The sequence below is a fragment of the Microcaecilia unicolor genome, chromosome 1 (assembly GCF_901765095.1).
Source record: "Microcaecilia unicolor chromosome 1, aMicUni1.1, whole genome shotgun sequence".
Classification (NCBI taxonomy): Eukaryota; Metazoa; Chordata; class Amphibia; order Gymnophiona; family Siphonopidae; genus Microcaecilia; species Microcaecilia unicolor.
The window spans coordinates 260,512,493-260,536,746 of record NC_044031.1 but is presented as its reverse complement, the minus strand read 5'-3'; the positions used below and the strand labels follow the sequence as shown (position 1 = coordinate 260,536,746).

Sequence of the window (24,254 nt, the reverse complement as noted above, 5' to 3'; positions counted from 1 at the left end):
TACCTCCGGCTACCGCAGCAGCCCGGCAATACTTCCCACCCCTACCGCGCCATCATTTCCGGTTCTACGCAAATTTGTAGCACTGGATACTACCTGGCGGTAATCGGGCAGTGGTTAGCACCAGAGCCCTTACTGCCACCTCAATGGGTGGCAGTAAGGGCTCCTTTCCGAAATGGCCGCGCGGCAAGTGCTTTACTTGCCGTACGGCCATTTCCTGAAGGAAAGCGAGACCGGCACTTTTACCAGTAGTGGTAAAAGGGGGCCTCAGCGCGTGTGTTAAACATGCACCAATAAAAAAGAAGGCCCCATTTTGCCACAGCTTTGTAAAAGGGGTCTAAGTGTGTTCTTGAGAAGGCTCAGGAATTGGAAATAGAAGACCTGAAAAATGAAAATTGTGGACAGGAGATGTCTCTAATGATTATATCAACAGGCCTTGAATGCCCTCCCAAGGGAGGTGGTGGAGAAAAAGACTGTGGCGGAATTCAAAATGGTGTGGGTTGAACACAGATGATCTCTAATTAGAAAATGAATGGTATAAAACCAAAACTTAAAGGTTTGCATATATGTTTGCATGTCAAGTGGTGCTTAGATGGCAACTCTAGCTGTATCAACTAAGGCTGGTTCTGGGCTGGCTTGAACTGTCTGAGTCTCGCATATAGCAATCTGGTTTAAGATGGATTGTAGAGAGCACTGACAGAAACTGCAGTAATTTGGAATGTGAGGACAGTGCTGTGCAAATTACACGATTGGTTTGGATAGACTGGAGTGGGCTTTGACGGCAACTTGTAGTTTTTTTATTTATTAGGATTTATTAACTGCCTTTATGAAGAGATTCACCCAAGGTGGTGTACAGTTGGAACATAAGGACAGAGCCAGGCAGATTTCTATGGTCTATATCCCAAAAACAACAAAGAAAGACCATGATCAAGTATATAATATCATCTCTTCTCCAAGCTGAAAAGCTCTAGCTGCTTTAGCCTTTCCTCCTAGGGAAGCTGTCCCATCCCCTTTATTATTTTCGTCACCCTTCTCTGTACCTTTTCTAATTCCACTATACCTTTTTTGAGATGTGGTGACCAGAACTGCACACAGTATTCGAGGTGCAGTTGCACCATGGAGCGATACAAAGGCATTATAACATTCTCAGTTTTGTTTTCTGTTCCTTTCCTAATAATTCTATTGTATTTGCTCTCTTAGCCGCCACTGCACACTGAGCAGAGGGTTTCAACGTATCATCAATGATGACAACTAGATCCCTTCCTGATTGGTGACTCCTGATATGGAACCTTGTATCATGTAACTATGGTTTGGATTCTTCTTTCCCACATCATCTCTTTGCACTTGCTCACATTAAAAGTCGTTTGCCATTTGGATGCCCAGTCTCCCAGTCTAGTAAGGTCCTCTTGCAATTTTTCATAATCCTCTTGTAATTTAACAATTTTGAATAATGTTCAGTCATTGGTCAGAAAGTATCTAATGGAGACTCTGGGAATGCCGGAGAATTCCTTGCCTCCCATAACTAGAGCTCATTATATACAAACAGATGTGAAATCATCTGAAAATCAACAAACACAAGAAGCAATGAATCTTACGGCATTCCTTGAGTCTTCATTGGAGGTTATAACTCAAAGAACTACACTCTTGGTGACATTTGCGTTGGAATTAGATAGAGATGCAGTCCTTAAACTTTCCCTTAGACATTTGGATTCTATGTTTTTGGGATCAAAGGTTAGTGTGTTTCCTGATTTGGCTAGAGACACTCAACAAACGCGTAAAAAGTTTCTATCCTTACGTCTTAGAGTAATAGCAATAGGTGCAGACTTCATTTTGAGATATCCATGTATATGTAGAATAAAATTTCAATCTAGGCAATACCAATTTTTTGACCCGAAACAGTTGGGAGAAATTTCTGTTAAGCAGAGAGGAGGTAAATGTAGAAGTCTAGTCTCACATGTAACACTGTATGGCAACTTGAGGCAGCCGCTCGAGATGTAACTTGCTCTTTTGATTTAATTTGTGATTATGCTTATAGTTAAGTATTTTTAATTTTTCTAATATTCTTGGACCATTACCTTAAATTTGTGATCGATAGCAGAACATACTTGTGGAATTGTTAGAATTTTGTATTTGGATTACTAATTCGTGTATTATCATTCATAAGGATTTATTATGATTGTTAAAAAGTATAAATAAAGAATTAAAAAATGTTCTGTCATTGGCAAATTCAATTACCTCACTAGTTATTACCATCTCTAGATCATTTATAAGTATGTCAAAAAGCAGCAGTCCCAGCACAGACCCCTGGGGAACCCCACTATCTAACCTTCTCCATTGAGAATACAGACCATTTAACCTTACTCTCTGTTTTCTGTCTTTTAACAAGTTTTTAATTCACAATAGGACATTGCCTCCTATCCCATGACTTTCTAATTTCCTTAGGAGTCTTTCATGAGGTACTTTGTCAAATGCTTTTTGAAAATCCAGATACACAATATTGACCAGCTTACCTTTATCCACATGCTTATTCACCCCTTCAAAGAAATGTAGTAGATCGGTGAAGAAAGATTTTCCTTGATTAAATCCATGTTGGCTTTGTCTCATCAATCCATGCTTATTTATATGCTCTGTACTTTTGTTCTTTATAATAGTCTCTACCATTTTGCCCAGCACTGACATCAGGCTCACCACGGTCTATAATGTCCAGGATCACCTCTGGAACCCATTTTAAAAATTAGTGTTACTTTGGCCACCTTTCAATCTTCTGGTACCATGCTTGATTTTATAGATAAACTAGGAAAAAATGCCCGTTTCTGAGCGGAATGAAACGGGCGCTAGCAAGGGGCCCCCTCCCTCCGTCCCTCGAAGCTACTTGCCTTGTTCGCCCTCCCTCCGTCCGTCGAAGGTACTTGCCTTGTTCGCCCTCCCTCCGTCCCTCCTCCGTCCGTCGAAGGTACTTGCCTTGTTCGCCCTCCCTCCGTCCCTGGAAGCTACTTGCCTTGTTCGCTGTGGGCCGTTTCGGCCCTCGAGTGTCAATAGCTCCGCCCTCGACGTCATGACGTTTTGACGCGAGGGCGGTGCAGACACTCCAGGGCACACCGGATATCTCGGGCGCCTCAACTTCCGTGGAGGCTTCAGAACGTTGGGGTTGCCTTTTATATATATAGATTATATATTACTAACAATAGCTCTACAAGTTCATTTTTCAATTCTATCACTACTCCAATATGTCAAATTTCTCCATTACATCTTCTATGTTTACAGAGATTTGTTTCAATTTCTCTGACTCGTCAGAAATGAATATCATTTCTGGCACCGGTATCTCTCCTACATCTTCCTCAGTGAAGACCGAAGCAAAGAATTTATTTAATTTCTCCGCTATGGCCTTGTCTTCCCTGATTGCCCCTTTTATTCCTCGGTCATCTAATGGTCCAACTCATTCTTTTGCCGACTTCTTGCTTCTAATACCCTATGCTGTCTGTTAAAATATTTTGTGTATTATGTTGTCATTGTAATGTAGCATAGTATGCCATACTTTGTATTGTTATTTGAATATTGTTATTGCTGTAATTGTCTATTGCTTATGGTTGATGTTGTGAAGAAACATGTTTTAAGCCTGCAAAATGTGTTGGATATTTTCCTGTCTTAAATATGTCTGAAGTGTATTTCTCTTGTTTGGTCAGCAGATGGTGCATGTATATGCTTAAAGCTGTTACAGAAGACTGACTTCTCCTTCTTTTATTTGGCACACAGATAATAGGATGTGCCTGTAGTGATGTAACCAGTTTTTATTCGAAACTTGACTGTTCTGGGCTCTGATTGAGATGGAGTTTTGAAATTACCCAGCAGATGCTGGCTGTTGCTTCAGTTTTAGCCTGAGAGGAGAGAGAGATCTCTTTTGCTGAAGGTCTGTGAACAGATATATGCCCTGATCTCCCCAGGTACTTTCTAGGAAGTGTTTAGTTAGTGTTATGATTGATCCATATTTCAGTTACCTGTTATTGTTTGCCAATTGCACTATTTTGTTCCACTATTCAATATTTTTTAAAGAGAATAAACAATTGTTTGTTTGTCATGTTTGTCTGGACTGAAAAAAATTCTGGTGGTTTGTGTGCTGGGTCTGTAAGTGCTTTCTGGGAACTGTGGGGCCACTGGACGTGTGGTCCTAGTAATCTAGAAATCGCTGGGGATAATTTGTGAGTGGGAGACTCGCCCAGAAGTGGTTGTGACCCAGTCGGTGGGAGGAGGGTGCTAGTGTAGAGCACAAGCAGCAGGTGCAGGCAGACCTGAGCTGTGCTGGCAATAGATCCTCTAAGTGGCTGCTGGGTAACTCCATGCGAGTGGCTAGGCTTTTCGTGACAAACATATTCTTACTGTATACCACCTTGAGTGAATTCCTTTAAAAAAGCAGTAAATAAATCTTAATAAATAATAACAAAGTAAAAAAATAGCTAAAAAAGTTATTATTCTGTGTTTTTGCCTCCAACACAACCTTCTTTTTAAAGTTTCTCTTTGCTTTCCTTACCAGAGCTTTGCATTTGACTTATCATTCCTTATGCTGTTTCCTATTAATTTCAGTCAGATCCTTCTTCCATTTTCTGAAGGATTTTCTTTTTAGCTCTAATAGCTTCCTTCACCTCACTTTTTAACCATGCTGGCAGTAATACATGGAATATGTCTGGTCTGGGCTTCCAGGATGGTATTTTTGAACAGCATTCATGCCTGATGTAAATTTTTGACCTTCGCAGCTGCTTCTCTAGGTTTTTTTTTGACTGTTCTTCTTATTTTATCATAGTCTCCTTTTTGAAATTTAAATGCTAACGTATTGGATTTCCTGTGTGTACCTACTCCATAGCTGATATCAAAACTGATCATATTATGATCACTGTTATCAAGTGGTCCCAGCACCATTACCTCCTGCACCAGAACATGTGCTCCACTAAGGACTAGGTCTAGAATTTTTTTCTCCTCTTGTTGGTTCCTGAACCAGTTGCTCCATAACAGTCCTACAGGGCACACAAAAAAATGGAAATCACTTACCCGAATCTCAAACTCAACAGAGGCAAAAAAAAAAAAAAAAAATGAAAGCAAAACAACACAGAAGCCTTAACCACCATCAACTACCCAAAATTACTATTGTCACAACATCGGAGGGCGACTACCAACCAATACCAGTATGATACATCAATGCTAGATCAGTTACAAACAAAACAGAAACAATAAAGGACTTGATAACTGACAAAGACCTCGGACTAGTTTTCTTCACTGGGATCCATGACAAAGAACACCCTATAGTCCTAGAAATATGCCCACCAGGATATAAAATCCTACACTGGACCATAAATGGGAAAAAGTGGGGGAATTAATCTACAGATCCTTCTTCAAGGTCGAAGCTTCTGCGGAATCCATAACACCACACCTGGAAACTGCCTCATTCAAAATCAATGACTAAAACCTACATAACCAAGAGAGATGCATCCTATTCTACAGACCCCCAGGAAATTGGAAAGCGACTCAAACAAACTTCATGGACTTCATCCTCATCTCAAACATATGCGCAGCTATCTCCAATACCCTGCTAATAGGAGATATCAACCTACATTTAGACGACCAGAGAATGAACAGCTTCAAAGAATGTGACGAATTCCGTCAACTGTAGGACTTCCAGAGACTACCTACAACTTCAACCCATACTAGAGGTCATACCATCAACTTACTATCATACAGATTCTCACATGACAATGAACTTAGCATACAGAACCTGGTATGGACAGAAATTCCCTGGTCTCATCACTTCAAGCTAAACACGACCCTATACTGGAAAGAACACAAAATCCACCCTATATAAGCACAGACATCATACAAATCACGTGGAAAAACTGACACAATCAAATTTTAGACGGCCACTTATGATGATCAGTGGTCACCACTGACTAACAGAAGGATTCCTACTAGAATGAGACAAAAGATGCAAGCACATACTGGACACAATAGCCCCTCCAAAAACAAAAACAGGGCAGAGGCACAAAGCAGTACCATCGTATGATGAAGAATTTAAAACAGCTAAAACCCACTGCAGAAAACTAGAACAAGCATGGACCAAAAAATAAAAATGATACAAACAAAAATGCATGGAGGTAAACATGTAAAAGTTACAAAACAAAAATTAGACAGGCCAAAATAAAACATTACAAAGAACACGTAGGCTCGGATTACAAAGACACAAAGAAACTATATAAACTTATAAATAAACTAATAAACACCAAACCAGCAATGTCAGCGAACGAACAGACCCATCAGCAAATGAACTCGCCAAATTTTTCGAAGAAAAGATCCTAAACATTAGGAAAGGTCTAACACAATATGACACAAATCTCAAAGCCCTCATAAATGAAATCGATCACCCTCGAGAAGAAGCCCCAGTGGACAGGGCATGGACCAACTTCACACAACTCACATCTGAGTTGGTAGTACAAGTGCTAAGAAAATTCTCCTCTGCCCATTGCATGTTAAACACCTGCCCCAACCACCTATTAAAAACAACACCGGACCGGTTCTTAGACCAACTCACCTCCCATCTGAATTAAATGCTCCAGGAAGGCCAGTTCCCAAGGGAGAACAGTAACATACTACTCACACCTATCACGAAGGACACTAAAAAAAACGTCAAGGATACATCAAACTACAGACCAGTGGTATCCACCCCACTAATGACAAAAATAATGGAAGGGCTACCCACCAACTAACCAATTACACTGACAAACACTCTATACTACACGATTCACAGTCAGGCTTCAGAACACAACACAGCACCAAAACAGTACTAATTACACTACTGGTTAACCTCAAAAAGGAAATTGAAAATGGAAAAAACATTTTGCTACTATAATTTGACAAGTCAAGCAGTTTTGACATGGTGGACCACTACATCCTCAAAAGAGTAATTGATAAAATCGGTACTGGAAGGAAAGTCCTTGAGTGGTTCCTAGGATTCATGACCACCAGATCCTATCAAGTGAAGATGAATACATCTCTCTTCCCTCCATGGAAAGTGGAATGCGGTGTTCCCCAGGGCTTACCAATCTCGCCAATGCTATTCAGCCTACTGATGGCCCCACTTGCATGAACACTATCCAGACAAGGTTTCAACCTTCTTATATATGCTGACGAGGTATCAATTTCCATCCCTTTCAAAAAGAACCTTAAAATCATGGCCAGAATAATGGACAGCATAAACACAATGGAATCATGGGCCAAGTCATTCAAACTCAAAATGAACAAAGAAAAAACTCAATGCTTGATAATCTCATCACCACACAAAACCAATCACTTCTCAAACATAACCGTCATGGGCACATTCCTTCCAATAACTGACAATCTAAAACTCTTAAGAGTCATCTTTGACCACAACCTATCATTCGATAAACAAATCTGAAACACCAAGAATGAAATGTTTCAAACTATGTGGAAACTAAAATGCATAAAAAACTACTTCCCAAATAATGTATTCCGCTTATTAATCCAATCCATGGTCCTCTTACATGCCAATTACTGCAACGGAATATCTGCCAGATGCAAGGAACAACTACCAAAGAAAATGCAAACAGCACAATACAGCTGCAAGACTTACATTCAGAAGAAACCAATTCAAAAGTGCAAAACCACTGCTCCAAAAACTACACTGGTTACATGTCAAATCATGTATATCATTCAAGATATGTTCGCTGGCCTACAGAATAATCTTCGGACAAGTACTGAAATACATGTCAAACCTAACTGAACTACCTATACGTAATGCAATCAAGGGAGCAAGAACATAGCTCATACTATACTTCCCTAGGTGCCAAGGACTAAAATACAAATATTCATACTCAACCAACTTCACAAACATCTGCCCTCAGATTTGGAATACAATACAAAAAGTAATAAAATGGACAAATGACTATATAACCTTCCGCAAACACCAGAAAGCTCACTTCTTCAGTAAGTTCTTCGATGAACCCACACAATCAGCCTGAACAACAATCAACACACCTTGCTGCTTGACCACTAACAGATCATGAACTAAACTCTAGACTAACCCAAACAACATTGCAACTTCCCTATTCGAAGTAAACTGTAAGCTACATTGAACTGACATCTAGATTGAAAAATGTGGGGTACAAATGCAGAAATAAATAAAAAAATAAAAAAATAAAGCAGTCGATTTCATCAAGGAATTTATCTCCCTAGCATGCACTGATATTACACTTACCCAGTAAATATCAAGGTAATTGAAATCACCCATTATTAATTAGATTGTAAGCTCTGTCGAGCAGGGACTGTCGCTTCATGTTCAAGTGTACAGTGCTGCGTACGTCTAGTAGCGCTATAGAAATGATAAGTAGTAGTAGTAGTAGCAGTAGTAGTAGTAGTAGTATTGTGTTGCCTAGTTTGTTGCCCTCCCTAATTTCCAATAACATTTCTACATCAGTCTGTTCATCCTATCACTATCCTTTTCCCTTTTACACATGGAATTTCTATCCATGGGGATTCTAAGATGTGTTTCATGTCCTGCAGAATTTTTAGTCTATTTGATTCAAGGCACTCCTTAACATTTGTGCATCTCCGCATGCTATTCATGTGCTAAAAACTAGGTGGTAAGGACTCATGCACTAAGCACATGCTAGTTGGTTATCGCACAGCAATAAATCTGTGCTAACCAACAAGCACAGAATATGCCTACTCTCAGTCCCCAGACATACCCCCACCGGAAAAATATCAATTTTTTTTAGCATGCAGGTAGCATGTGCACATCCCAAAATTACCACAGGACACCTTACTGTGCCCAGCGGTACACCATTTTTTTTGTTACATTTGTACCCTGCACTTTCCCACTCATGGCAGGCTCAATGTGGCTTACATATTGTATGCAGGTACTTATTTGTACCTGGGGCAATGGAGAGCTAAGTGACTTGCCCAGAGTCACAAGGAGCTGCCTGTGCCTGAAGTGGGAATTGAACTCAGTTCCTCAGGACCAAAGTCCACCACCATAACCACTAGGCCACTCCTCCATTAGTGTTTACCACAGCTTTGTAAAAGTGCCCCTTAGATTGTGAGCTCTCCTAAGACAGGGAAGTACCTACTGTACATGAATGTAACTTGCCTTGATCTACAACTAAAAAACAGTCTGAGCTAAATCCAAAGAAAGAAATATTTGAATTCCTTCTGCTTTCATTGTCTGCCCAATGTCTTCATCTCTTCATGCACTGAGCATTCCAGAATCACATGAATCAGGGTTATAGATATTCACCTAAGAGACTGTAGCAGGGCTGCACTGAGGGCTATGCGAGCAGGATGAGGGAGCACCAAAAGTGCTCACTGACCACTGTCTTTTCTTTTTGGCCACCACAATGGGTGGGGCAGGGGCACCAGAGGGGGTGTGTTGCACAAGGTGCGATTCCAGCTTGGTACACTCCTTCTAATGTTATAGTTTTTAAAGCATACTAAAAAAAAAATATTCATATAGGAAAGGTAGCCTTCCACTGAAAGGAATTTATTTAGGGGAAAGGGTATTTTGAGGCCAAAAAGGGGAGCAATTGTCCGGGTGTAAATTCTCATTGTCTAGGGGGAAATTTCTCCAAATGGGTTAGTTTTGCGCATATCATGAAGGAAGGAACTTCACTCTTAAGCCAGGGCATGTGGAGTATGAACTGAGTCTCTCAAATTTACTGCTAACATTTACTTACATTGTGCCAAAGAGAGCTTCCTTCAGGAGTTCATTAAAAGTTTGTTTAGTCATGTGTCTTGAGTCAAAACCAAAGTGTCGTTTTGTTGTTTCATTTTGTTAAGTACATCCCAATGAGGGGAAGATAAGATTAGTTTGCTTAATTAAAAAGAAGCAAACTGTGGACCCTATTCAAAATATAATTAAAACATTAAAAAACAAAACAAAGAATGCATACAAATGACTACCATACATTCCAATGCCCTATACTCATTTCTAATTAAAAATTAGTGTGAAAAAACTGTGATGCGGAGGTGTGTGCACACTAAGAAATAAGCCTCCTAATTCGATAAAGTTGCACACCCAAATTTCCAACTAGTGTAACTGCCATTATAGAATCCAAGGTTAGCATGCATCAACCCAGCGCATAACTTTTAAGTGATTTATTGACAATTGCCCCCAGGGAGGTACAGGAGTGCCTAACTTTTTTTTCCAAATAACTTTGACTGTTTTCCCAGGAAAAAAGACTGCAAAGAGATTGGTGACTACATTTTCTGCAGCTACTTTTCCAGCCAAAACTATATATGTTCTTGCCTCCCCCTACATAGCCATGCCTTTGGGAATACTTCCATTCCATCGGGGTAAAAGTAAACACATTTACCGACAGAGAAGGTGGGCATCTTTCGAATTAATTAATTAATTAATTACTCAATCCATTTCTACAGGTAAAATGGAAATGGTATTCTACCACAGAAATGGCTTTAAGGATTGCCCTCAAAATGGTAAAAATGGGCTGATTCCAAAGGAAATCCATAAATCAAAGGAAGAAATAAAAGCCTGACATCACCTCACATGTCCGTATATAATCAATCATCTAAAATGAGAACTCTCCTTTACTGTTCCCCAGTGACAAAAAGAAAAAAAAAAAAAAAAGAAAGAAACACATATGATGTACAATACAGACCAGCTGGACTGCGAATCCAGCACTATGTAGTTCTGTTTTTACAAGGTCAAACATCTCATAAAAAGAGGAAAAACTTGTCAAGCAGCAGAAGCACAAAGGGATGGGAAAACTGTCCATGTAAAGCATTCCAGTGGCATCTAATCACCTTCCGCTTTTGGGAGATTTGCCTTTCTTTATCATGCTCCCACACTAACAACATATACTGAGTTGTTGCTTCAGTGATGTGACCAGTCTGTACTGGTGGCGATACGAGTGGAAAATTACGAGGACATTTTAGATGTGGGTCTTGTTCAAGTTGGCCAAAGAATATTGAGGCTTTTCAAACAGTTTCTCAATACACTTCATTTTATCTGTTGTACAGTCAAAACCTCCTATTCACACATTAGTCTTCAGAAACCTCAGCTGGTGACTCGTTTCACACAAGGAATCACAGCCTCGTGGCTCAAAATCATCACTGGTTTCCTTATAATTATATACTACCCAAAATGTTTCTTATGACTTTCTTGAGAACCTCTATAGACATATAAATCCCAATAAATAAATAAATAAATAAATAAAATAAACATACTTTGTTCCGTAAATTCAACCTTTCTGGCAATATAGTAAACTGCAAATAAATGATAAAGATATATATATATATATATTTTTTTTTTTTTTTCAAACGTTTGATCGTTCTTTATGTATTTGGACATCTTTCAAGTAACTACAATCAAACTTGGTCCTGGATACTGTTCATCAAGAGGAAAGTCATGGGCTACCATCTGATCCAGAGGGCAATTTTATAAGGTGGCACCTAATTAAGGGGGTCTTTTACTAAGCGGAATTAAGCCCAACGCGAGCTTACCGCTTGCTAATCTGAAACTACCGCTGGGCTACCCCAGCAGCCCGGTGGTAGTTCCCACTCCCAGCGCTCACCATTTCCGGCACTACAAAAATATTTTTTTTATTTTTGTAGTGCCAGTCTTTACCCGGTGATAATCAGGCAGTGCTGCACGCTGCCCAGTTACTCCCAGGTTAGCATGGGAGCCCTTACTGCCACCTCAATGGGTGGCAGTAAGTGCTCCCCAAATGGCCACGCATCAAGTGGTTCACTTACCGCATGGCCATTTCTTAGAAAAAAATGACAGCCTTTTGCCTGCTGCAGTAAAGGGGGGTCTTAGGTAGGTGCCTGATTAAGTTTTATTTTATAAAGATACAGACACCTATGTGTCCTTATATAGTACTAGCATAAACAGCATTAATAGCACCAACATTTCAGGCATGGACATTTGCACTTGCCCGAAGATAGATATGAATATATGCACCTTATTTAAGGATACACATAACTTAATGTATTTTAAAATCTATGCATGTACTTGCAAACTCCAACTGTGCTCTACCCAAAGTCCGCCACTGTGCACACCTACCGCCAAAGTACCAACATGTGTACTTATATGCCAGTCAGAACTTTATAACAGGCCATTTACACAAGCATGTGGTCACACACATGCAAAAGTGGCTTTCTAAAATTACCCCCCAAAATGTCCAGATGTCTACAAGCTATAGGTTTCCAAATGAGATTTTCTCCCTCCCTCTAAGAAACACACAAAGACACTTTTTCACTGTGAGAAACATACACTTCCACTCCCCCCCTGAGAAATACACACATAACCAGTCTCTCCAAGAAACATGCATTCTCTTTCTGTAACAAACTACTACTACTACTACTACTACTATTTAGCATTTATATAGCGCTACAAAGCGTACGCAGCGCTGCACAAACATAGAAGAAAGACAGTCCCTGCTTAAAGAGCTTACAAAACACACATATACTGCTAGAAATGCAAGCACACTGTATTTCTGACTCTGACAAAAGAAAAATTCTCATTTTTCTCCAACTCTCTTTCTGAGAGACACACTCTCTCTCTCTGAGAAAGATACCCACTCTCTCTGTGTTTGATCCTCCATCAGGGCTGGCCCAAACATTAGGTAAATCCAGGCAATGAACCATGAGCAGCAGCTTAGTTCTTGAGGCAGCAAAGGGCAGGAACAGGCTAAGCAAAACAAAAGGTCCTGACAGCTACAGAAACTCAGAGAGTCCTCAGAACATACTTTAACCTGAATTTATACAGGATTTTTGTGTGATGATCATGATAGTAGAGTTCAATTTTTGAAATTTCGGAGGGTGGGAGCTGCAGGCTAAGCGTGTAAAACTCAATTGGGAGTGAAGTATAAGGCTGAAGCTTCACCTGGAACACCCACTGTCCTTTCACCGACTCTGTTCTCGCTCAATAAAGCTCAAAGACAGTCACTTACGGAAGCAGCTATACCAGTGACTCTTTGCTTTTCTTGTGAGCAACTTTATCTAAACTAAAAAAACCAATGGATAGATATTCAAAACTATTTAACTGGACAGGAGAGGCTGATAGTCGGCAGCACTGAAGCAGACAATGCGCTGAATTTCAGCTGTGACTGCTATCACACTCATCCGATTAGTACCAGACAGTCTGGAGCAGAATCAGGTTAGAGCAACGACTTACACCGTTAACGGAAATTTTCAGTCAACTGGATTAAATGCCCGGATAAACTCAGAATGCTGTTTAAAGTTTATTTGACTATTACATACCAGACTTCCTGAGCAAGGCTGGGAGGCTCAGCTAGTAGAATGCATAAAAACGCTATCTTACCATATGGCTGCACAGGTGTCCCCAGGCCTCTCACAGGGAACAGAGGTGCCACAGTTGCTAGTGCAAATGCTCTGGTTGCTGCAGGAGCTTGGTTTCTCCTTACAACGCCTGCACCACTTGACTGAGTTTTCAGAGCTGTACATCTCAAGAAAAGACTGGTCACCTGAATAAAAGAGAAAGGCATGGGTAAGCAGGGTAGGTGTTCAAGCCTAATTTCTGACAGTTTGGAACATGCATGTTCACTGACGAAGAGAATGTTTTAAATTCTGCAGCACTACATGAATAATTTGCAGGATGAAGAGAATACACTGGTTGGTTGCTAATGAAAACATACTATGGGGCTCATTTTTGAAAGACAAAAACGTTTAAAAAGTGGCACACAGCATTTGGACATTTTTCTTGCAAAAACATCCAAATTGGTGTTTTCCAAACACATTTTCCAGAAGCTTTTCTATGCTGTTCGTCAGCAGTGCATCCAAATCTCAAGGAAACATGTTAAGGGCAGGATTTGGGCGTACCTGAGGCATCTACATTTTTCAGCCATAATGAAACAAAACAAAAACGTCATTTTGAACTAGACCTGTTTTTAGAATGAATAAGCCACAAAAAAGTGCCTTAAATGACCAGATGACCACTGGAGGAATAAAGGAATGACCCCCTCCCCCTTATTCCCCCAGAGGTCACTGACCCCTTCCCACCTCCTAAAGATGTTGAAAGTAGCAGTACATACTAGCCTCCATGACAGCCTCAGGTGTTATAACGAGTCCTATTAGAGCAGCAAGCAGGTCCCTGGAGTAGCCTAGTGGTCAGTGCAGTGCGCTATGGAGAAACAACAATCTATTCTAACTGTTACACTTGTGGTGAAACGTGTGAGCCCTCCAAAAACCTACTGTACCCACATATAGATGACACTTTCAGGGTGATTGTAGTGGTGTACAGTTGGGTACAGTAGGTTTTGGAGTGCTCACTATACAATATAAGGGGATTCTGGTGAGATGTATACCTGGGAGATTTTATATGAAGTCCACTGCAGTGCCTCTGTCGCGTCCGCGGCTCCCCCCGGCGCTTCCGCCATGGAGGGCGGGAGCCGGCGTCCACCACGGCAGGGGGCGGCGATTTGGAAGCCGCGGCAGGGAGCCGAGGCCCGCCGCTCAACTCGGGGCCGAGGTCGGAGGCCGGCGATTGCGGCCGTTGGTCTCTCGGTCACCGGCTGTGGGGGCAGGGTTGGCACTGCAGGGGAAGGCGGTGCCCGGGCGCGATGGCCGGCGTCCTCGTCTCTCCCGGGCGTGGGGGTCTGGAGCTCCGCCTCTGAGGTGCTGGATTGGGCGGACAGAGCCAATCAGAAGGGCTCTGTCAAACACCAGGCTCAGGTTGGTCGGCAATACCTGCGGGGGTGGGGCGATTGATCCTGAGCAGTACTTAAGGAAGATGACTGTCTTGAACTTTGCTTCAGGTTCTGTTCCCGAGGCCTGTTTCCTGTGGCTCCTGTGTTTCTCTGCGTTCCTGGTTCTTCTGGTTATGACCCTCGGACTGTTCCTGGTATTCCCTGCTCGCTGCCTGCCTCGACCTCTTGCCGGATCTTGACTTCGTTGTCTGCTGCCAGCCCTGACCTTTGCCCGTTTTCGGATGTTCTCTTTCTCCAGCTGCCCTCTGCTCTCCTGGTCCCTGTCTCCACAGCTTGGCACCCTGCAGTTCCTGAAGTCCCATTGACTGCCTGCAGCTGGGGGCTCAACCCTTGGTGAACGGCGGTTGCAGCGGGTGAAGAATTGGGGTTGCATGGCTGTTCCTTAAGGTCCCTCGGGGCCTTACGGGACCTAAGGGCTCACCATCCTTGCACATAAGACAGCCTCCTAGGGTGTTCCACTGATCTGCTGGGATGTCTGTGTGGCCAGTCTACTAAGAATGCTGCTCCTCCTACATCCCAATGGCTTGATTTTGTGCGTTTTTCATGTGGATGTTTTTTTGTGTTTTTTTTCACAAACGGACCAAAAAGATAAATGCACAGAGCACAAAAACATCTAGCAAGTGGCCATTTTTGAAAAAATGTTTCGAAAATCGCTATCAGGGGCATTTTTGAAAGAGAAGGGCGCCCATCTTTCGACACAAATCGGGAGATGGGCGTCCTACTCTCAGGGTCACCCAAATCAGCATAATTGAAAGACGATTTTGGGCGTCCTCAACTGCTTTCCGTCGCAAACACGACCAAAATTCCCGGGGGCATATCGGCAGCTTACCGAAGACGGGACAAGGGCATGCTTAAGAGATGGGTGCCCTTGGCCGATAATGGAAAAAAGAAGGGCGTCCCTGACGAGCATTTAGCCAACTTTACTTGGTCCATTTTTTTTCAGGACCAAGCCTCAAAAAGGTGCCCAAACTGACCAGATGACCACCGGAGAGAATCAGGGATGACCTCCCCTTACTCCACCAGTGGTCACCAACCCCCTCCCACCCAAAAAAAAATTAAAAAATGTTTTTTCCAGCCTCTATGCCAGCCTCAAATGTCATACCCAGCTCCCTGACAGCAGTATGCAGGTCCCTGGAGCAGTTTTTAGTGGGTGCAGTGCACTTCAGGCAGGCGGACCCAGGACCATCCCCCCTACCTGTTACACTTGTGGTGGTAAATGTGAGCTCTCCAAAACCCACCACAAACCCACTGTACCCACATCTAGGTGCCCCCCTTCATCCCTAAGGTACTATGGTAGTGGTGTACATTTGTAGGGAGTGGGTTTTGGGGGGCTCAGCACACAAGGTAAGGGAGCTATGCACCTGGAAGCAATTTGTGAAGTCCACTGCTGTGCCCCCTAGGGTGTCCGGTTGGTGTCCTGGCATGTGAAGGGGACCAGTGCACTACGAATGCTGGCTCCTCCCACAACCAAATGCCTTGGATTGTTGAGATGGACACCCTTGGTTTCTATTATTGCCGAAAACTGAGATCGCCCATCTCTAAGGTCGACGATCTCAACATTTAGGTCGACCTAAATGTTGAGATTTGGGCGTCCCCGACCGTATTATCAAAATGAAAGATGGATACCCATCTTGTTTCGATAATACAGGAAGCCCCGCCCCTTCGGGGTGCCGTCCTTAGAGATGGGCGCCCTTAGAGATGGTCGTCCCCGTTCGATTATCCCCCTCTATATGTGCTATTCAGATTTTAGATGTTTTGAGGAAAACGTCCAAAGTCAGACTTAGATGTCATAATGAAAATTCCCCTCCATGTCTCTTATCATTCAGGACAGTAAACCATTCTACATAAGAACAATGAAAAGTTCTCCTGTTGCAGTACCTTGTTGTCCACAAGATTATCCATGTATAAGGTCGAAGACTACCCTTCATGTACTGATAGTTTAAAAATGGTACTGATTTCTAGGGGACATCTTTGACTCGTCCCATGTAAAGCTATGATGCTGCTCACATGTGTCTGCAGGTTTTTATTTATTTAGCTCTGCAGGATATTATCTATTTAGCTCCCACCTTTTTTCTGCAGTAACTCAAGGTGAGTTACATTCAGGTGTAGTAGGTATTTTTATTTATTTATTTATTTATTACATTTCTATCCCACATTTTCCTGCATGGCAGTAGGCTCAATGTGGCTCACAGGTTCCGGAGAGGAGAGTACCAACTCCAGGAATATATACAGAGTGGAAAATAGAGTAACAGTAGGTGCAAGGAAGTTGGTAAGGTTCCGGAAAAAAGAATACAACTCTGGGACAAATATATAGTATAGCATATAGAGAGAAGAAATCCCAATGAGGCTGATAAGTTTCTGGGGATGGGACTACAGCTTCTAGTGAGCACTTAATTATAACTGGAGTAGCAAAATTCGTACAGTTTGAAGTAATAGGATTATGTGGAAGGGGTGCTGTTCATTTCTTAGATCGAAAGATGTGACGCATTGTTCATGAATTAGTTCGGGTCTGCTGGGTAGGCTTTCCGGAAGAGGTGAGTCTTGAGGTCTTTTTGAAATTACCTAATGTTTCTAGGTAAAGTGTTCCAGAGCTGGGTGCAAATGTAGGAAAAGCTGGATGCATATGTTGATTTGTATTTTAGTCCTTTACAGTTTGAGTAATGCAGGTTTAGAAACGTTCTTGATGATTCGATGATGTTTCTAGTCGATATATTTGGTCATGTAGGTTAGGGCCAGACCATGGATTATTTTGTGGACCAGAGTGCAAATTTTGAAGGCTATTTGTTCCTTGACTGGTAGCCAGTGCAGTATTTTGAGTAGGGGTTTAGCACTTTCAAATCTTGTCTTTCCGAAAATGAGTCTAGCTGCCATGTTCTGAGCGGTCTGGAATTTCCTTAAGATCTGTTCTTTGCATCCCGCATATACGGCGTTACAGTAGTCAATATGTGATAGTACCATTATTTGAATTATGTTATGGAAAGTTTCGCTTGGGAACAATTTTTGATCCGTTTGAGTTTCCACATTGCATGGAACATTTTCTTCGTGGTGGCAGAGGCTTGGATCTCTAGGGTTAGGTTGGTGTCAACAGTAATTCCAAGGATCTTCAGTTTGTCCGAAATTGGGAGAGTATGTTCTGGGATTTTTATGGATGAAGGGAGGTTTGTTTTGTGTTGAGAAGAGAGAATAAGGCAGTGAGTTTTTTCCTTGTTGAGTTTGAATGCCGATGCTCAGGCATCCATTAAGCTTAAACTAGTCTTTATTGCAAGTGTGATTTCTGTTGGATTAGTGTTGAGTGGTATGTAAATGGTGACATCATCCACATACAGAAAATGATTAAGATTATGCTTGTATAAGGCATGAGCAAGGGGGATCATCATCAGATTAAATAATATGGGTGAGAGAGGTGAACTTTGGGGTACTCCGCAATCGGTACTCCATGATGGTGATATGTTTGAGTTTGCTTTTACTTGATAAGATCTTGTGGTTAGGAAACCCTTGATCCATTTGACTATATTCCCTCCTATGCTTATCTTGTCGAGTATTCTTAATAGTATATAGTGGTCAACCATATCGAATGCGCTTGACAAGTCGAATTGCAAGAAGAGTATGTTTTTACCTAATGCGATTTCCTTTTTGAACTTGGCTAGGAGAGTTACAGGATGGTTTCCGTACTGTGGAGAGATCTGAAGCCCAGCTGTGATTCATGAAGGATTGAGAAATTGTTGATGTATTCAGTAAGTTGTTTAGCTACAATGCTTTCCATCAGTTTGGTTGTAAGTGGGATGGATGCCACAGGTTGGTAGTTGGTGATATCGTTAGTTTTTGTTTTGGTGGGAGTAGTATATTACCTTTGTCTTTGGGGAAAATGCCATGCTGAAACAAGAAGTTGAGGTGGGAGATAAGTTCAGTGATGAATCGAGCGGGGGGGGGGGTTCATTAGATAATTGGGGCAGGTGTCAAATTGACAGTAGGCTGTAGAGATCTTATTGGTTGCTAGTGCTATTGTTTCTTGTGTGATCTGGGCGAAATTTCTCCAAGTTCGTTCGGCTGGGTATTCTTCTGAGGAAGTTATCACGGTTGGTGTAGTCCTATGACATATTTTTGCGTAGATCGACAATTTTGCCTTTGAAGTAGTTAGCAAGATTGTCTGCTGCTGGGATTCCTGATTTTGTTGAGGACACTAGTTTTGTGTCTAGTAATTTATCCAGTAGCTTGTATAACTTTTTCATGTCTTTGTAGTCAGAACCTAGTTGTTCATTATAGTAGTTCCGTTTGGATTTTTTTTATTTCATATTTGTATTTTCTATGTGATTCTTTCCAAGCGTTTAGATTTTGATCATTTTTGTTTTTTCTCCATGCTCGATTGGGTTGTCTGGTTCTAGATTTTAATTGTTTCACATTTTTGTTGAACCATGGGGTCCTGTTTGGTTTGTGAATGTTTTTTTGTTCGTAAAGGAGCTAATTCATTTAGAACGGTGATACATCTCGATTCCCAATCTGCAAGATAGTTGATGGAATCAGGTGGAATAGACCAATTGTTGTCATAAATTGATTGCCAAAATGCAGTTGAGTCCACTTTACCTCTAGTTTGGTAAGATTTGTTTTCATCAGCTTTGAGATGCCCATTCTTCAGCCCATGTAGGGTCAGATTTAATATGAAGTGATCTGACCATGGAATTTCCGTCCATTTGTGGTCAATGACTTTAATGATTTGGTCTGATGCGAATTTATGAGTTACCAGGTCAAGTTTGTGGCCTTTTCTGTAGGTGGCACTCGGATGTGGCCATTCGAAATCCCATAGTTGGAAGAATTCCTTACAATCTTGGACACCAGTTGAGTTTGGGTCTTCTAAATGAAGGTTTATGTCCCCAATGACTAGTATGTTTGAGTTAGATGTACAAGTGGCCGATATGAAATCCATTAGGGTTATATATGCTTTGCTCCAACAGCCTGGCGGTCTGTAGAATAGGACACAATTTAGATTGCCGGCTACAGTTTTATGTTGCAATCTGATTGAGGCAATTTCTAGTTGAGGAGTGATTGATTCAGCAGTGGTTTCGAACATGAGATGGGATCTGTAGATTAAGGCAATGCCTCCGCCTCTTTTACCTATTCTAGTCTAGTGTGTAATGTTGTATCCAGGAGGGCAAAGGTCCAGTATTATGGGATCTTTTTGGTCATGGATCCAGGTTTCGCTGATGAAGAGTAAATCTAAGGTTTCCGATGTGATCCAATCTTTTATAATTTCTGTTATGTTTACTGTTGATCTGGCATTGATGTAACCTATTTGAATTGTAAGGTATGGATCTTCCATAATGGTGAAAGTGGGAACCTTTATTAGTTGTCGTTTGTATGTTGATTTGGATTTATTAGAGCTTTTTTGTGTTGGTTGTGCAGTTTGTTTGTGGGATAATGTTTTGCTATTGTAAGTTCTGTTGCCAGTTTGGTTGAGGTTGGTGTGTCTGGTAATCCTGAATCGGCTGTGTAGTATTGGTATGGTGTTATAATCATCGAGAGGTGTGGCTAACAGTATTTGGACCAATGTTAAAGAGTAGATTCCTAGGAGTAGTTTCATTATGTTCATTCTGGCTCATAGGCGGGACCAGTGCTTGAGAGACAGAAGGGAAGGCGCGCCGAACGAAGAACACGCTTTTTGCTGCCGCTGCCACTGCCGACGCTGCCTTAACCCGGTATGCTTTTTAAATTTCAGAGGAGGGGGGGCCCTGGTGTTGGGAGCGAGGGAGGACGGGCGGGCGGGCGGCCTGATGCTTGTTTGGTTGGAGGGAGGGTGGGAGGTAGGCCTGGTGCTGGGTGCTGCTGGGTGGGAGGGAGGCCTGATGCTGGGTGCTGCTGCGTGCTGGGAGGGAGGGAGGGAGGCCTGATGCTGGGTGCTGCTGGGTGCTGGGTGGGTGGGAGGCCTGATGCTTGGTGCTGGAAGGGAGGGATGCCTGGTGCTGGGTGCTGCTGGTGCTGGGTGGGAGGGAAGCCTGATGCTGGGTGCTGCTGGGTGGGTGGGAGGGAGGCCTGATGCTGGGTGCTGAGTGGCCTGATGCTGGGTGCTGGGAGGGAGGGAGGCCTGGTGCTGGGTGCTGCTGGGTGGGAGGGAGGCAGGCGCTGGGTGGGAGGCCTGATGCTGGGTGCTGGGTGGGAGGAAGGCCTGATGCTGGGTGCTGGGAGGGCTGATGCTGGGTGCTGGGAGGGTGGGAGGGAAGGGGGGAGAGGAGGGTGGCTGGACATGGGTGGCTGGAGAGGAGGGTGGCTGGAGGGGAGAGGAGGGTGGCTGGACATTTGTGGCTGGAGGGGAGAGGAGGGTTGCTGGACATGGATGGAGGGCAAGAAATGAAGAAGAAAGGAGGAAAGTAAAGAAATAAATGGAAAGGAAGCCCTGGAAATGGAGTTAAGAGAACAGATAGAGAGCAGCAGAATCAGCGACTAGGACCAATATGGATAGAAAAACAAAATCACCAGACAACAAAGGTAGAAAAAATCATTTTATTTTCATTTTAGTGTTTGGAATATGTCCAATTTGAGAATTTACATCTGCTGCCTTATTTTGCACTGGGTATACTGGAGCTGTAACAGCTTATAGAAATGATTTATAATGAAAGAAAATTATGTTATTTTTTTCTCCTATACTAGTATAATATTTTCAATGATGTCTGTTTATATGCGCCATGGCTGGTGTAAGGGGTGTGGCTATCATAGGGGTGGAGTCATAGGTGGTGACCCCACCCATAATCAGTACCGGCACTTTGCGATAAATAATTAGATTTTGGGTTGCTGTTTGGGCACTCGGTCTCTGAAAGGTTCGCCATCACTGGTCTATATATTAAAATGAATGCTATTAGCAGTCTGCACGGTGCCTTCAGAGAACACCTGCTCTAGGAAATCAAGAGCAATACCTGAAGTGCTAAAGTGACTGATGGAGCGAGCAAGACTGAGCATTACTGAGCTGCTGCATCAGTGCCCTGGGAAAAGAAACGATGAATTAGATTTGGTTCCTGATTATACAATCAGGCCCTATGATTACTTCATTCTGGTACCGCCTGCAGAGATGAAAAAGAATCTGCCTTCATGTGCGTGTATCATCTTGAAGCTCTCCGTGCCACAGCCCTCTACTTTTAAAGTTCGTATACAGTAAGTGACTGGCAATTCTCAGAATCAGATTCAAGAAACTTTGTTGGCATGACAATTTTGTACATGCTGGAAAATGATATATATACGGGTTTATATACTAAAATGCTAAAAAGGTTTCACTGGGTGGGCTAATGAAGTTTCAGAATGCAAGTGATGCACTACATTGTTGTATGCCTGCTTCAAGGTAGTCTCTACAGCAACTGCACAAATTGGCAAGCACAAGGGACGATTAGCAGGTGGGGGATTGCAGATTGGCACACTGTTCTTAAAGGAGTCCCACCGATATTCAAAGGCATTTAACTGGCCAGGATCGGCACCTGGACGGTTAAATGTTACATAGCTGGCTATCCTCTGATATTCAGCGGGACATGGCCAGCCATGTCCCGCTGAATATTGCCAGTTAGCAGCTAGCTGGTTATATCAGGCAATATAACCTGCTATTCGTCGATTTTTGGCACATCTCCGCTTAACTTTAGTGGCCATATTTGGCCGCGTGCAAGGCAGTTCTATCTTTGTCTGGATTGACTTTGACCATCCAGTGCTGAATATCGCCTTGGCCAGTCAAAGTCAAACCAGCCAAAAGTAAACCGGATATTCAATGCCGGTCACCAGAAATGGCCTAGTATTGAATATCCACTTATAGCATTGACCACAGGAGTCAGCCTGGCTAACTCCCGTGGTCTGAATATCAGCCTAAGTGATCCCAGTTTTGTAGGGTCCATGCTAGTGAGATGACGTACTTTCTCAGGGATCAGGCTGAGCCCTGGAGCATGGATTCCATCCTTGTGAGGGCCTTTCTCAGGGGAAAATCCTGCTTCAGGGGCTCTCTCCTCAGTAGGGGCCTCCTCCTTCAACAGGGCATCTAAACTGCCATTAGGGCTAGGGGTAAGAAGATGGAAAGACGGTCTATGCTTTGAAGATACACTGGGAGATGCTAGAGTGAATTGGAGAAACAGGGCCTTGTGTACTGGAAAGGGAGGCCTTGATGACATGGCCTCCCTCCACTGTTAAATATTAGCATACTGGTTTTGCGACCATGTTACCCTATTACCCCCTCTTCAGAGCAGGTCTTATTTATTACGGGCAGAAAGATCTTGCACCTATTTGCACCAGACTTAGTGTATGGGAAAATTAGGTTCTTACCTTGGTAATTTTCTTTCCTTTAGTCATAGCAGATGAAGCCATTACGTATGGGTTATGTCCATCAACCAGCAGGGGAGATAGAGAGCACTCAAACTTTCACAGTGCCCTCTTGGCCAGCTAGCTCCACTGCCTCTTCAGTATTTGAAGCTTCCAAAGCAGTATGGCAAACCGCAATGGGAATCACAAGAGCTTTCCTCACAGCGAACGATGGCCCATCACAAGGGCATGAACTCATAAAGGAGGGAATGCACATCCTCCTGGAGGGAATAAACTCATCCTCCTTATTGTATAAGTGGAGGGGAACACACGCGCCTCCTGGAGGGAATCACACATCCTCCCAACACACTGGAGGGAATGAACTCATCCTCCTATTTATAGAACTGGAGGGGAACACACGCGCCTCCTGGAGAGAATCAAAACATCCTCCAAAAAAAACATGCTGGAGGGAATGAACACATCCTCCTAAATTTAAACTGAACATGAATCCTGAAGATTGTTTTCCAACTTTCTCCCAAGGAAGGAACTTCAGGAAATTAGAACAGAACCTGAAAAACAGATTCACAGCATACAGACAATCATACAGGGAGGGCTCATGGCTTCATCTGCTATGACTAAAGGAAAGAAAATTACCAAGGTAAGAACCTAATTTTCCCTTCCTTGTCATCAAGCAGATGAAGCCATTACGTATGGGATGTAACAAAGCAATCCCTAGATAGGGTGGGAACAAGCCACACCACGCGCTAGCACTTGTGCACCAAAACGCGCATCCCTCCTGGCAGCCACATCCAGCCTGTAATGTCGGGCAAAGGAGAGCTTAGAAGCCCATGTTGCTGCACTGCATATCTCTTGAAGAGAGAGTGCTCCAGTTTCAGCCCAAGAGGAAGAAATCGCTCTAGTAGAATGTGCCTTAAAGGCTACAGGCGGAACCCTGCCGGCCAGCAGATAAGCTGAAAAGATAGTTTCTTTGAGCCAGCGGGCAATAGTGGCTTTAGACGCTGGAGACCCTCTGCGAGAACCGGATAGCAAAACAAACAGATGATCAGAAGTCCTGAAAGAGTTAGTAACTCGCAGATACTGCAGCAGAGTCCTGCGCACATCCAAAAGGTGCAGCTGCCCAAAAGATTCTGGAAACTCTTCCTCTGAAAAAGAGGGCAAGAAAATAGGCTGGTTTAGGTGAAAGGCTGAAACCACCTTAGGCATAAAGGAAGGCACGGTTCGAACCGTGACTCCGGACTC

General features: G+C 42.8%; 1 protein-coding gene across 1 annotated transcript in view; it reads right to left on the bottom strand.

Moving 5' to 3' along the window:
- Positions 1-24,254, bottom strand: part of TGFBR2 (transforming growth factor beta receptor 2) — a 178,956-nt gene that overhangs the window by 83,510 nt on the left and 71,192 nt on the right. The window contains exon 2 of the mRNA XM_030205906.1: positions 13,334-13,496. Within this exon, the coding sequence (XP_030061766.1) occupies positions 13,334-13,496 (163 nt within the window). The remainder of the gene's footprint in view (positions 1-13,333; positions 13,497-24,254) is intronic.